The following is a 14,724-nucleotide window of genomic DNA, read 5'->3' as shown; positions in this document are numbered from 1 at the left end:
AGTCAGAACAGCTTTCCAGAACACCAGGCAGACTCTGGTCAAGCCACCAACAGCAGATTTTCTACTCTAGGAAGGCAAGAAGCTTTGCTTTCAGCTAACCAACAGAATTTTCAAAACCAGGGAGAGAGAAACACTTCTTTTCAGCTTGATGTCCCTTATAAACTCAAACTGCAGCCAGCCAAACAGAAAAAAAAATTAAATTCACTGGAAAAGAAAAAGTCCAAAACACATGACCTGCCAACCAGTCTTCCCCCTAACAATGCAAGGTCAAAAAAGAACCCAGAGTAAAAATAAATAAAACCCTATTTAAATCACTGATGGAGCAATAAAAGGACTCCTACATACAACTCGGCAACAATGAAATACTAAAAAACTGAAAAGGTCTGCTTACAACTGCAGAAAACATGATTTAAAAAAAGGTTTCTTAAAGACACACTAATGACACAGAAGAAAACTCGGAAAAACATTAAATTTCCAGAGTGATGAAAATCAAGAAGCTAGAATGGCAAAAGAAAGCAGAAGTCTTCACAAAAAAAAGTGAAGAGTCCCAAAAACAATCTGCAGAAGGACAAATGCAAGCTTGAACAATAGCAAAGGGGAATTATTCTCACCCAAGGAAACTCTGATCTGTGTAGAGAATCAACTTTCATGTACAAAAGCAGCATTTGATAAGGAAAAACAAGAAATTATGAGAACACTTAAATGTCACTCACAGGAGGTAGAACATTTGAGTGAGAACTTGAAATACTTAAATAATTAACTTGGAAGAAAATATTCTACAAAATGTATCTTCAATTAGAACTTGATGAACTTCAAGAGTCAGAAGTCTTGAATAAGCATCGCTTAAACTCCAGGGATCATGAAAAGGGTTTACTGATGAATCAGAGCACTTGCTTGAAAGCAGAATTAACAAAACTGTGAACATCTAGAAATTTGGCCAAATCTGAACAACATGAAGGATGAGATATGCAATATGGAAGAGAAAATCCAGAGTTTAAAAGCAAAAAAGGTGAATTTTACACAGTAGATTGTAGATCTAAAAATGAATTGAAAGAGCCCAAGGAGCAGTCAGAAAAAGTTGCTAAATTTATATGAGTTCTGCAGATAACATGAAACAAAAACAATTCAACTTACCAGAGTTGCTGTTCAGCTGAATGAAAAGATTTATAAGCTCAAAAAATGACTGGAAAAGGAGAAAGTAATCAAACATTTGGCTAAAATTGTGAAACAAATGAGAATGAAGGTTCCATTGTTGAAAAATGAACTTCTATATGTGTTCCATATGAGAGGAAGAAACACTTTAGCGTTTGTCCACCCTAGAAAGAACAGATAAATCAACATCTATCCATCACTACTACTGCTGAATTGACAAAGAATAATTCAGTACCAAGGAATGAAAAAAAAGGATGAAAAGATATCCAGGTGTCAGAACAACCTCAAATTAACAGAGTTTACCTGCAACAACAGAGCCTCCCACTCTCCCAATAAGTAGTCCAAACAAGATATGGGTTATAAGACCACCTGAACCGATGAGCCCAGAGACTTGCAGGGGGAGGTGGGATAGTGATAACAATGTAGCAATGGGGTAAACCAGAATAAGTTGAAATACATTGGATAAAGACTTGGAGAAGGTCTGGTTTCAGAGTCTGGCACATACAGGTACTGACTACAGTACCACACATACAGTAATCTAAGAGTGGATAGAGCCCAAAGAAGAATAGCGATAGCTCCTACCTTAAACTATTACTATATATATGTGCACAGCTCTTGTAGTTAATAAATACCTGCAGTTAACCTTATTAAGATTACAAAGTCTTCATTAAGATCTATGAAATGGTATTTAACATACAATTACAACAAACACAATTTTGTTGACAAAACAACATGTAGTTACATAACAAAAATCTGTTCTGATGAAAGGTCATTGACCTGAACTATTAACTTTATTTCTCATTACAGATGCTGCCTGAAATGCTAAGTATTCCAGTACTTTTTGTTTATATTTTGTATTTACAGTGTCTTTAAACTATATGATGTATTTACATATTGCCTTTAAAATAACACCATGTCCCATGGCATTTAAAAAGATTGTAATCAATAAAACTATGTTTTGCATGTAATTGATAGTTGTGCCATTAGTCCAATGTCCTATCTACTGCAGCAGTCAGGCCTGGATAAATTGATACAACTCTCACCTCTGAGCCAGCAATCATAAAGTTGGGACTCAAGACCCCTTCCACAAAATTGAGCATACAATTCTAGACTAAGACTCCAGCACTGTACTAAATAGGTGCTGCCTTTCTGATGATAAATTAAACTGAGGTTCTTTTTCCCCTCTTAATTGGTCATAAAAGATCCTATGATTCTATTTTCAAAGAACAGATGGAAAGTTATGACTAGTGGCCTGATCAACATTCATAAGAACATAACATAAGAACATAAGAAATAGGAACAGGAGTAGGCCATCCAGCCCTTCGAGTCTGCCCCGCCATTCAATAAGATCATGGCTGATCTGTCGTGGCTCAGTTCCACATTCCCGCCCTCTCCCCATAACCCTTAAACCCCTCGCTTATCAAAAACCCATCAACCTGCGTCTTAAAAATATTTGGCAAGGCAGCCTCCACCACCTCAACGGGCAGAGAATTCCAGAGATTCACCACCGTTGGAGTGAAGAAGTTCCTTCTCAACTCCGTTCTAAACCGCCCCCCCTTTATCTTGAAGCTGTGCCCCCTAGTCCTACTGTCCTTTCTGAGCGGGAAGAGCCTCTCCACCTCTATCCTATCCATCCCATTCATCATCTTATATGTCTCAATGAGATCTCCCCTCATTCTTCTAAACTCTAACGAGTACAAGCCTAGTTTATTCAGCCTCTCCTCATAGCTCAACCCCCTCAACTCCGGTATCAGCCTAGTAAACCTCCTCTGCACTCCCTCCAAGGCCAAAATATCCTTGCGTAAGTACGGCGGCCAAAACTGCACACAGTACTCCAGCTGCGGCCTCACCAGTGCCCTATACAGCTGCAGCAAGACCTCCCTACTTTTATATTCAATCCCCCTCGCTATGAAGGCCAGCATCCCATTCGCCTTCCTGACCACCTGCTGCACCTGCAGGCTGGGTTTTTGCGACTCATGCACAAGGACCCCGAGGTCCCTCTGCACCGTCACCTGCTGCAGTTTTTCACCCCGTAAGTAATAGTCCTTCCTACCATTATTCCTACCAAAGTGGACCACCTCGCACTTGCCAACATTAAATTCCATTTGCCAGTTCCTGGCCCATTCGCCCAGCCTATCTAGATCCTTCTGCAGACTCTCCACACCCTCCGCGCAATTTGCCGTTCCACCAATCTTGGTGTCATCAGCAAATTTCGACACCATACACTCAGTTCCCTCCTCCAGATCATCTATATAAATGGTACATAGCTGAGGCCCCAGCACTGACCCCTGGGGCACTCCACTAGTCACCAACTGCCAATCCGAATAGCACCCATTAACCCCCACTCTCTGCCTCCTATTTGACAACCAATCCTCTATCCACGCTAACACCCTACCCCCAACTCCATGTCCCTCGACCTTCTGCAATAACCTCTTGTGAGGTACCTTGTCAAACGCCTTCTGAAAATCAAGAAAGACCACATCCACCGGCTCTCTATCCACCGCCCTAGACACATCCTCATAGAACTCCAATAAATTTGTCAGATAAGACTTCCCCTTAACGAAACCGTGCTGCGTCTGCTCTATCAAGCAATTCCCCTCAAGATACCTCGCTATTTCCTCCTTGATGACGGATTCTAACATTTTACCCACAACAGACGTTAAACTAGCCGGCCTATAATTCCCCGCCTTTTGCCTAGCACCCTCCTTAAACAACGGCGTAACATTAGCCGCTTTCCAATCTTCCGGCACTTCCCCGGAATCCAGCGACGTCTGGAAAATAACCACCCCTCAATCCATTTTACAGAAACAGATCACCTGGTTATTATCACATTTGAGCTTGCTGTGTGCAAGCAGGTTGTATTACAACAGTAACTACACTTCAAGAACACTTCATTGACCATAACTTTGGGATGTCATTTTTAAGTTATAACTACTTTAGCTTTAAATGTTTTTCATAATATTTGTAACTATTGCTTTATCTGTACAAACAATATTTGTGTTTCTTGCATTACAACATTTTCTATACTTCAAGAGTATTTCATTGATTGTGGCTCATCCTAAAATCATGAACAGTGCTAGATAAATGCCAAATTTTTGTTATAACACAAGTACTTTACACAGTGCTTTATGAACTATTACTTTATGTTTACAGTCAATGGTTGGATGTTATTCAGCTTTAATGTTGAAAGCAATAGTACATTCTCCATCACAAATAATTAAGATCCTTCATTCGCATAAAAGGGCTATATCACAATTCTGGGAAATACATCTTTTCTTACAAAAAGAATGACAAACTGTGGCACAGTTACCGGTTATCATTATCAAAAATGGATACTGTGAATTTTGATCAAGAGAATGTAGCAATCCTAAGTGTTCCTTTATTCAAAACATTCCTTTATTTATAATGGGATGCCATAATATGGACTGTCAATTTAGAAGTGCAACTTTTTAACCTGCTTGAGGTTGATCTCACCCCACATTAAGGTGCTGTGTGATGTTACCAGTGAGAATGTGCCAGCAAAAAAAAAGGGCTCCAACCAACAATATCTAATTGCCCTCAGAGCTATAGGATTAGGAGATGGGGAGTAATTGGTTAAGGAGCACCTATATAAGTAAAACAGATTCTATTTTAATGCATTCCAGCATTCTTAAAAAGACAGCTTCCTCTGTGCAGAAGTGGGATTTTCAATCTGCCTTACCCCCTCAGGTTTATTTGATAATGTTGAATGCACATCCCTAATTCCATTCAGCCAGCTCTACTCTACACTAGGTTTCCCTGCATAGCACATTTTATTATTCTGTCAGTGTGAACACTCTACTCACCTCTGGCAGAACGGTTTGAAGTGCGGGCAGGCCTCGCGTGGAGCAGCCAGGACAAATCCTCTTGTGTTCCCGAAGCCAAGCGCGTTGCTACGGGTAACGGGTTCAACTCTGACCCCCGACCTTTCCCCTCCCCTATCAGGACGCGGCCAGGATGGGAGAGACGGGGCTTCTTCTCACGTTTCGGCCTTTTACGTCCCAGTGGCGAGGGGGAATGTGAACGCCGGCCAGGCCAGGACAGCCTTGAGTTTACAAATGAGATAATTGAACCAAAAATAGAGAGAGAGAGAGAGAGAGAAACAGACAGATGATGCTGGCGGAGCAGTCGCAAACATGGTTCCCTACCCACGTCCAAGTGACTGTCATGCAAGCCCGGGATCTCAACCCCAAAGGCAAAAGCGGCACCAACGACACGTACACCATCATCCAGCTGGGCAAGGAGAAATATTCCACCTCGGTGGCGGAGAAAACCTTGTGCCCGATATGGAAGGAGGAGGTGTCCTTCGAGTTTCCTGGGCTGCTGTTGCAGGGAACCCCGGAGAAGTACATCCTCTACCTGATTGTCATGCACCGTTCACTGGTCGGACTGGACAAATTCCTGGGTCAGGTAGCCATTTGCCTCAATGAACTTTTTGAAAACAAATCGAGGAGGCAAAAAGAGTAAGTGTTTTCCTCTTTTTTTAAACAGTCCATTTAATTTGTTGTATAAATTTGCAATCCAGTTAAAAGGTAAGTAGGACTTCAGGTATTCACCTTGAATCTTTTTTCCCCTTCAGATGTTGCATGTGCAACAATTCCCTATACATGTAGTAGTTTGTGCATATTTTGTGTCTTTTGACTCGGGTATGAAAGTATGAATACTAAAACAGCCACACCCCGAAGACGGACTGGCAGCAGATTAAGCGTAGTACTTAAGATGCTGGAAGTATCCTTTCTGCAACTTGGGAAGTGATTTGAATTGCATAAAAGCACTGTAACTATTGTCCTTTTTCAAATTTTTGTTCTATTGTGTAATCCAGATGATGCAGTAAAAGGACAATACAATGTAAATATTGGTATCTGTGGTAATATGCTAGCAGCAGTAATAGACTACTAAGAAATTCTACATGTCATAACTTTTTTGGTGAAGTGGCAAACCACTTTCTTTTACATCCAAGTTGCACAGCATCAGTTATATTCGTAATGACATCTGCATCAGAAAAGTGAGTCTTTCTAGTAGTCTCAATTAACATTTTCATTCCATAATACTTGTGAAAATGTATTGAATTGAAGTTTAAATTGATTTGTTTTTGCATAATTATAGTGTAAAAGCATTAAGTGTAAAGAAAAATGAAGTAAATGCAGCCCAGATCTGCAGTCTTAGCCTGATGTGAGACCAGAGGGAATTTGAAATTGTTTTGCTGAAATGGGGACTCTCAATTCTATTTGCTTCAGAATCGGGTTGAAATCAGGGTTTGAGAGTTATTGTTTTATTCAAATAATTCAGAGGAAATTGATGCCTTCTGTGGCAATAAATTTCATAGATTCACCAACTTCTGACTATAGAAATTCCTCCTACTGTTGATTCTAAAGGGTCATCCTTTTACTCTGAGGCTGTGCCCTCGGATCCTACTCTCAGATTCTAATGGAAACATCTTTCCCCTGTTCATTCTACCCAGCCTTTCAGCATTCAGTAAGTTTCAAATGAGATGTCTCTCATCCTTCTCAACTCCATCAAGCACAGACTCACAGTTGTCAAACACTGCTCGTATGTCAAGTTTTCATTCCTGGATCATTTTCGTGAACCTCCTCTGGACCCTGTCCAATGCCATCACATCCTTCCTTAGATATGAGGCCCAGAATTGCTCACAATATTCCAAATGTGGTCTGATGAGAACCTTTATGAAGCCTCAGCAGTACATCCCGTTTTTTGTATTCTAGTCCTCAAAATGAATGATTGCATTGCCTTCCTGACTACCAAGTCAATCTACAAGTTAATCTTAAGAAAATCCTGAACTAGGACTCCTAAGTCCTTTGCATTTCCAATTTCTGAATTCTTTACCCACATAGAAAATAGTCCAAGCTCCTCTTCCTAGCAAAGTGCAGAACCTCACTTTCCCATGTTGTATCACATCTGCTACTACTTTGCCAACTTTCTTAACCTGTCCAAGTCCTTCTGCAGCCTTCCCATCTCCTCAATACTATCTATCATCTGCAAACTTAGCCACAGTGCCCTCAGTTCCTTCATCTAGGATGACTGCATCACTCTTCCCATAAGGTACACAAACCCAAAAGGAATTTATATTGTTGTAAATCCTATATTAATTCCTTAAATGTTAGTCAGACCCCTGTCTACCTTCAAACATTTCAATAGTTTCCCAATCTCCAGTGACAAATTGTCCCTCATCTTTATAGTTTTGGTTTAGAACTAAATGATAGTACCATATATAACTTAGAAGGAAACTTGCTGATGTTGCTTTGATCTTGCTGCTATTATCCTTTTTAACAATTGCAGTCAAGGAACCAGGAGCTACTGTTGAAATAACCTTGTAAGGTGTATTCTGTAGATGGTATTTTCAGTTTGCACATCTCTTTCAAACTTAATGCAAAATTCTTTCATTATGATCATTCTTCACTAAAAGCTCCTTTGTAATAAGATTATTGATCATTTTCTCATGACACAATACTAGATTTTAAACAACCTATTCCCGAGTTGGTTCCTCAAAATACTGGAAAACCATCTCGCATAATTCCAGGAATCTGTCCTCCACAGCATTATTGCTCATTAGGTTTGCCCAATCTGTATGGAGATTGAAGGCCTCTATGATTATTGTATGCACTTTTTGTATGTACTTATAATTTCCTGATACATACCCTGCTCCACATTAGCACATTGTGACCTTTCAGTGACACCCACCAATGTTTGCTGCCCCTTGCTGTTTCTTGGCTCCACCCAAACTGATTCTGCATTTGATCTTGGGATCTTGGGAAGGCGTTTGACAAAGTACCTCACAAGAGGTTATTGCAGAAGGTCGAGGGACATGGAGTTGGGGGTAGGGTGTTAGCGTGGATAGAGGATTGGTTGTCAAATAGGAGGCAGAGAGTGGGGGTCAACGGGTGCTATTCGGATTGGCGGATGGTGACTAGTGGAGTGCCCCAGGGGTCGGTGCTGGGGCCTCAGCTTTTTACCATTTGTATAGATGATCTGGAGGAGGGAACCGAGTGTAGGATGTCGAAATTTCCTGATGACACCAAGATTGGGGGAACGGCAAATTGTGCGGAGGGTGTGGAGAGTCTGCAGAAGTATCTAGATAGGCTGGGCGAATGGGCCAGGAAATGGCAAATGGAATTTAATGTTGGCAAGTGTGAGGTGGTCCACTTTGGTAGGAAGAATGGTAGGAAGGACTGTTACTTACGGGGCGAAAAACTGCAGCAGGCGGCGGTGCAGAGGGACCTCAGGGTCCTTGTGCATGAGTCGCAAAAACCCAGCTTGCAGGTGCAGCAGGTGGTCAGGAAGGCGAATGGGATGCTGGCCTTCATAGCGAGGGGGATTGAATATAAAAGTAGGGAGGTCTTGCTGCAGCTGTATAGGGCATTGGTGAGGCCGCAGCTGGAGTACTGTGTGCAGTTTTGGGCGCCGCACCTGCGCAAAGATATTTTGGCCTTGGAGGGAGTGCAGAGGAGGTTTACTAGGCTGATACCGGAGTTGAGGGGGTTGAGCTATGAGGAGAGGCTGAATAAACTAGGCTTGTACTCGTTAGAGTTTAGAAGAATGAGGGGAGATCTCATTGAGACGTATAAGATGATGAATGGGATGGATAGGATAGAGGTGGAGAGACTCTTCCCGCTCAAAAAAGACAGTAGGACTAGGGGGCACAGCCTCAAGATAAAGGGAGGGCGGTTTAGAACGGAGTTGAGGAGGAACTTCTTCACTCAAAGGGTGGTGAATCTCTGGAATTCTCTGCCCGTTGAAGTGGTGGAGGCTGCCTCGCTAAATATTTTTAAGACGCGGGTTGATGGGTTTTTGATAAGAGAGGGGATTAAGGGTTATGGGGAGAGGGCGGGAAAGTGGAACTGAGCAGCGACAGATCAGCCATGATCTTATTGAATGGCGGGGCAGGCTCGAAGGGCTGGATGGCCTACTCCTGCTCCTATTTCTTATGTTCTTATTCAAGATACTGTCGCTTTTGTACCGATCTGCTCCTTTATTAACAATGCTACCTTACCTGAGTTTGCTTTTTGCATTTTCTCCTTGTATATCAAATACCAATGAATATTCGGCATTGGTAGCATTAGTCACCGTGCATCCATACCTCTGTAATAGCAATTAATCATGCCCATTTATTTCTGTATTTTTTTTAAAGACTTCTGACTTGTGATTAATGCCATAGAAGATTGGCCAACTAAAAATCTTGAAAGTATTTGTGAATTGCATTTGAAACCAATAATCTTCATCTTTGACTATTTTACCCTTTCTAAATGTAATTATTGAATTTAATTTTCATTTCAAACAACTTGTATCTGCCTTTGATTTTTGCAGAATAATGATTACACACTCATAACCAGATATCTTATTTTTTTAAAAATGTCCAACCCAAGTGGTAGGAGAAAAAAAGTCACTGCAAAGGATACTAATTGTCTCTGCCAAGAGTCATCTGATTTTAAAAAGACAGTTCATCTCTAATTAGCCTACTGTACAAACGCTAGGATCATTCCCCTCAGTCCAAGCTGCAGATTCTTTATATATTTTGTAGGTGTCAGCAATGATTTAAAAAAATGCCCTTTATTACCTATTGTTTAGTTGTTTAAAAAGATTGTATCGGAGATTTAATTGTACCACTGATGTTTGCATTTATAGTGACACCATGGTGGTGTCAGATAAAAAATTAAAGTTTTTTTCAGTGCTGATGACGAAATGACAGTACCATATATAATTTAAAAGGAAACTTGCTGATGTTGCTTTGATCATGCTGATATTATTTTTAACAATTGCAGTCAAGAAACTAGGAGCTACTGTTGAAATAACCTTGTAAGGTGCATTCTGTAGATGATATGTACTGCAGCGACTGTAGTGGAAGGAATAGTCTTTGCATTCAATAACATGTATTTACATTAAGCCTTTTGAAATGCCCCAAGATTTCAGATTAGGGGATCAAGTTACATCAAACCAAAGGAGGAGACTTTGGAAACTATGTGAAACATTTTGGATGGATTTTTAGGGGGATCTTGAAGGAAGAAATGATAATGGGGTGGGTTTAATAAGCAACTTTTGGAGCTTTAGACAGAAATATCTGAAGGCCCATCTCACAATGCTGATGTGAAGGAATGGATGCATAAGAGATCAGAGTTCTCTGAGGGTTGTAGGGCTGGAGGCATTTTAAGAGTTATAGGGAGTGTCATGAATCTGCCTGGTGACAGCAATAACCAGAGCATAAGATGTGACTTGCCTAGCAACAGGTAGAAATCTGCTTAATGACATAGTAGCCAGCATTCAAAATATGTAAATTTTCCCAGTAATGAAAATAGCAGGCATTTAGACAGAGCCAGGTATATTAGTAGGAAACAGCTTACCTAGAGATCAGTCAAGGCAAACACATACTATTTTCTCCAGTCATGAAAGTGGGGCAATGCAGGCAGTAAAATACACAAAGTAAAAGTTCTATTAGTCACAAGTAGGCTTACATTCACACTGCAATGAAATTACTGTGAAAATCCCCTAGTCACCACATTCAGGTACACAGAGGAAAAATTTAGCATGGCCAATTCACCTAACCTGCACATCTTTTGGAATGTGGGAGGAAATCGGAGCACTGAGGAAACACACGCCGACGTGGAGAATGTGCAAACTCCCCACAGTGACCCAAGCTAGGAATCAAACCTGGGTCCCCGGTACTGAAGAATCAGAAGAAAAACGGGCAGCACCATCAGAAGCAGGCAGGACAGTTTTACATTTAATAACCTGAGAGATCACCCTACAGCCAGGAGGCTAGATCTGCATTTAAGTCTTAGAGCCAAGGTAGTGTAGAAACCTCTGTAAAGGCAGTTTAAATATTTTTGAACCAGGAACAGACGTTTTCCCAGCCACATTACGTGACACTGTAAACTTTATTCAGATTATAGATTTATTTATTTGTTGACGTTGCTCGGGGAAGGGGAAGTCTTGAAGAGTTCAGGAATCGTAGATATATTTTGGAACAACGGGTAATTTCTGCTCAAACTGTATGTGTTTAGTGATTAATGTAGTGATTAATTGTCTCGAGTATTGTAGTTTTGTATGTACATTTGTCTTCATTTAATAAATAGTCTTTAATTGTTACACAATGACATGGACTAGATTGCTTACTGGGCATTTCATGTGACTCCTCACAACACTCCAAAAACAAAACTTTGCACACTACAATCTAATGTTTCAGGTTGAGACACCCTCACCAAATAATATCAGTGTGGTTTGTGAAAGGAGGTACAAAGCCATGAACAGATTTAACAATGAGTATTTTGAATTGATCCCTGTGGGTGATCGGTACTCAATCAGTTTTGGGTCAGCAAATAAAGATATAGGTAGAATATGGGCAGCAGAATGCACTGGAGCTTAGAGCATGAAACATTTGAGGCTGGTTTAGAGAATATTGGAATAATCTGAATTGGAGATGGGAAAGAAAAGGATCAGAGTTTCAGCAACATGTGGGCTGAGATAGGATAAAAAAGACACTATAACAGAGGTGGAAATGATCCCATTAAATATAGAGACAGTAGGTCAGCTTGGGATCAGTAATAATGCTTACATTATGAATATTCCTTCAATTGGAGACTATGGCAGGTGCCTGAGATCTTAATGTTTGATCACAAAAAAGTACAGTTTATCCAAGACTGCACATTAATTATATATTATGTTTAATTGCATATAGGTGATGAACATTAACTTGAGGTTTCATTTGAGCACATATAAAGAGACACTTATTGAAACTGTGAGATTGTTGAATTAGGAGTGGTATGTTTGTAATATTTATTTCTAAGTGTAAGGTTTAGTAAAGATCATCTCCAATACTATCCAGTACCAATTTCCTTTCTGCAAAATAACCTGGTAGCAGAGAATGGTTGCTAAAACGTGAAGGCTGAAAGCAAAAAAAAACTCAAAAAAAAAAGCTACCTGTAGTCATAGTAAGAAACAGCAGAAAATAAGAGTAACTTGTTGGCGTATGATTACCCTTTGATATATATGACAAAGTGCATCTGCGGACACACGTAATGTCCCTACAAAGTGAAACCAAGGTCTTGTCTTGGCACAGTCATTTCTACAAGAAGTAAAATTAGAAATAAATTATTTTGTGAACTGCCTGTCATTTGGCTATTGATGAAGATTTGGATCTTCTACTAAAGTTCTTGGATGAAATTAACTGGAAAGATGATCTGTTAAATGCCTTTGAGTCACAGCCAGACTTTGATAGATTCTAGAAAACAGATGGTTATTAAATGGAATGTATCATGGTTTTTAACAAATTATTATCAAATAGAAGACATAACTTGAATAGATTACACAATGAAATGAAGGCCACAGAACTTGAAGTAGAGATCGTCATAATCATGAAGCTAGGTGACTGCCAATAAACTTGGGAATTAGGTTGTCAGAGAGCACCAGGAGTTTATTCTGAGTATTGAGCAGATAGACTGGACACAGATTTTTGCTGAAAATATGCTTGCAGATAGCATTTGAGGCTAAAGCAAAGCTTGTTAGTAGGGATTTTGATGAGCAACTGGATGACAGGTCTTAGAGTGGATTATTCCACTGTTGGCAAAGTAATCTTTTTGGCTCTTTTTGGCCTATATGCATAGGAATGTGGATCAATCAACATTAAATCTGTAAAAGAGTGATACTGTTTTGAGAAACAGGTATTTTGTCTGTCTTCACTGTAGAAGACTTGGGAAAATTCCCAAAGATACTTGAAAATCAAGAAGTGAAAAAGAGGAAGGAACTTAAAACACTTACCTTCACTGGGAAGAAGGCACTAGAAAAACTATTGGACTTGGAGGCTGACAAGTTCCCAGAACCTGATGGCTGGTAACCTAAGGTCTTAAAAGAAATGGTTGCAAAGATCGTAGAAATTTTGGAAGATTATAACAAATTTCTCTAAGATTCTGGAAAGGATCTAGCAGATTGGAACATAGCAAATGTAATACCGTTTTTTCTGGAAAGAGGGAGACCGAAAACAGTAGACCAGTTAGCCTAACATCTGTCAGAGAAATTGCTAGAATCCATTATTAAGGAGGTGGTAGCAAGATGCTTAAAAAATCATAATGCGTTGGGCAGAGTCAACATGGTTTTGTGAAAGGGAAATCATATTTGACTAATGTATTGAAGTTTTATTGAGGAAGGAACAAGCAAGGTAGATTTACCAGGATGTTGCCTGGCATGGAAGGACTGAGTTGTGAGGAAAGGTTGGAGAAACTGGGACTTTTCTCCTTGGAAAGACAGAGATTAAGGGGAGACATGATAGAGGTATATAAGATACTGAAGGGAATAGGTAGAGTCAATAGTGAGAGGCTGCTCCCTAGATTGGGTACAATTACGAGAGGTCATGATCTAAGGGTGAGGGGGGAGAAGTATAATTTGGATGTGAGAGGAAGGTTCTTCACGCAGAGGGTCGTGGGGGTATGGAACGCGCTACCGAGTAGGGTGGTGGAGGCAGGAACGTTGGACTTGTTGAAGGTTTACTTAGACACATGAGCGAAACAAGGATGGAGGGTTATAGTAGGGGGTATTAAATAGTGTCAGAGCCTCAGGAGACACCGGAAATGCAGACTTATATGTTAACGTTTTTGTCTTTTTATTCCGCAGGTGGCGGTCCACCTTGTTGTCAAATGAGGGGCATGCACACGGTGGGTCGTGCGTGGGCTGCTCTTGGAGGTTCCGGGAGTGGCCTAGTACTTCGTGTCGGTGTGTGTGCTTGATCCTGGACCGGTAGACGGGCGCAGCAACAGCTCAGTGACTAGCACTACTAGCTGTGCAGATACATGGATTTGGGCCTGTGTCTGTGGGAGTTTGCGCATTCTCCCTGTGGTTGCATGGGTTTCCTCCGGGCGCTCCGGTTTCCTCCCACACCCCAAAGATGTGCTCTTAGGCTGATTGGTATACCAAATTGACACTATTCTCCCCTGAATCTGGCTAAGTTAGGGGTTCCACTCGTGTACACGCAGGGCAGGGTAGGTGTAGGAGGATGCGGCGGCGCGGGCTCGTTGGGCTGAAGGGCCTGTTTCCCGTGCTGGGTTGTTCTTTGTTCTTTATAAAGGGGAACCTGTAGATGTAGTGTACGTGGTTTTTCCTGAAGGCGTTTGAAAAGGTCGTATCAAAGATTGCTATACAAAATAAAAGCTCTTGATTCAGAGAGTAACGCATTAGCATGGATAAAGGGTTGGTTAGCTAATAAGAATCAGAAAGTAGGAATAAATAGCTCATTTTCTGGTTGTCAGACTGTAAATAGTGAAGTGATACAGGGATCTGTGTTGGGTCCTCAATTACTTACAACCTATATCTATGACTTCGCTGAAGGAGCCGAATCTATGGAAGCTAAATCTGCCAATGACACCAAAATAGGTAAGTTGTCACAAGAAGGTATGTGTCTACAAAGTATCAGAAACTCTGTTATGGAGTTACTCTGGACCCCAATATTTTTGATTTTGGCATTAGAATGAATATAAAATGTTTTGCTCCAGGTATAATTTAATTGATCCACCAAGGAAGATTTTATTAAAGCAAACTTTGTTTATAACAACACAG

The 14,724-nt window shown here is 40.6% G+C and overlaps 2 protein-coding genes across 3 annotated transcripts in view; one reads left to right on the top strand and one right to left on the bottom strand.

Moving 5' to 3' along the window:
• LOC145354582 (uncharacterized) overlaps positions 1–5,088 on the bottom strand; it is a 160,932-nt gene extending 155,844 nt beyond the window's left edge. Inside the window, exon 1 of the mRNA XM_080206046.1 lies at positions 4,977–5,088. The gene's annotated coding sequence lies outside the window, so the exon portion shown is untranslated. The remainder of the gene's footprint in view (positions 1–4,976) is intronic.
• A 7-nt stretch (positions 5,089–5,095) lies between these two features.
• The window catches only part of rab11fip2 (RAB11 family interacting protein 2 (class I)), a 92,334-nt gene continuing 82,705 nt past the window's right edge, over positions 5,096–14,724 (top strand). For both annotated transcript variants that reach the window (XM_080205845.1, XM_080205846.1), the window contains exon 1: positions 5,096–5,633. In XM_080205845.1, the coding sequence (XP_080061971.1) occupies positions 5,281–5,633 (353 nt within the window). In that variant the 5' untranslated portion in view covers positions 5,096–5,280. The remainder of the gene's footprint in view (positions 5,634–14,724) is intronic.

Source organism: Carcharhinus amblyrhynchos, chromosome 17, assembly GCF_965287045.1.
Source record: "Carcharhinus amblyrhynchos chromosome 17, sCarAmb.v2.hapA, whole genome shotgun sequence".
Lineage (NCBI taxonomy): Eukaryota > Metazoa > Chordata > Chondrichthyes > Carcharhiniformes > Carcharhinidae > Carcharhinus > Carcharhinus amblyrhynchos.
The sequence above is the reverse complement of the archived record's forward strand: the minus strand, read 5'-3'. Positions and strand labels throughout refer to the sequence as shown.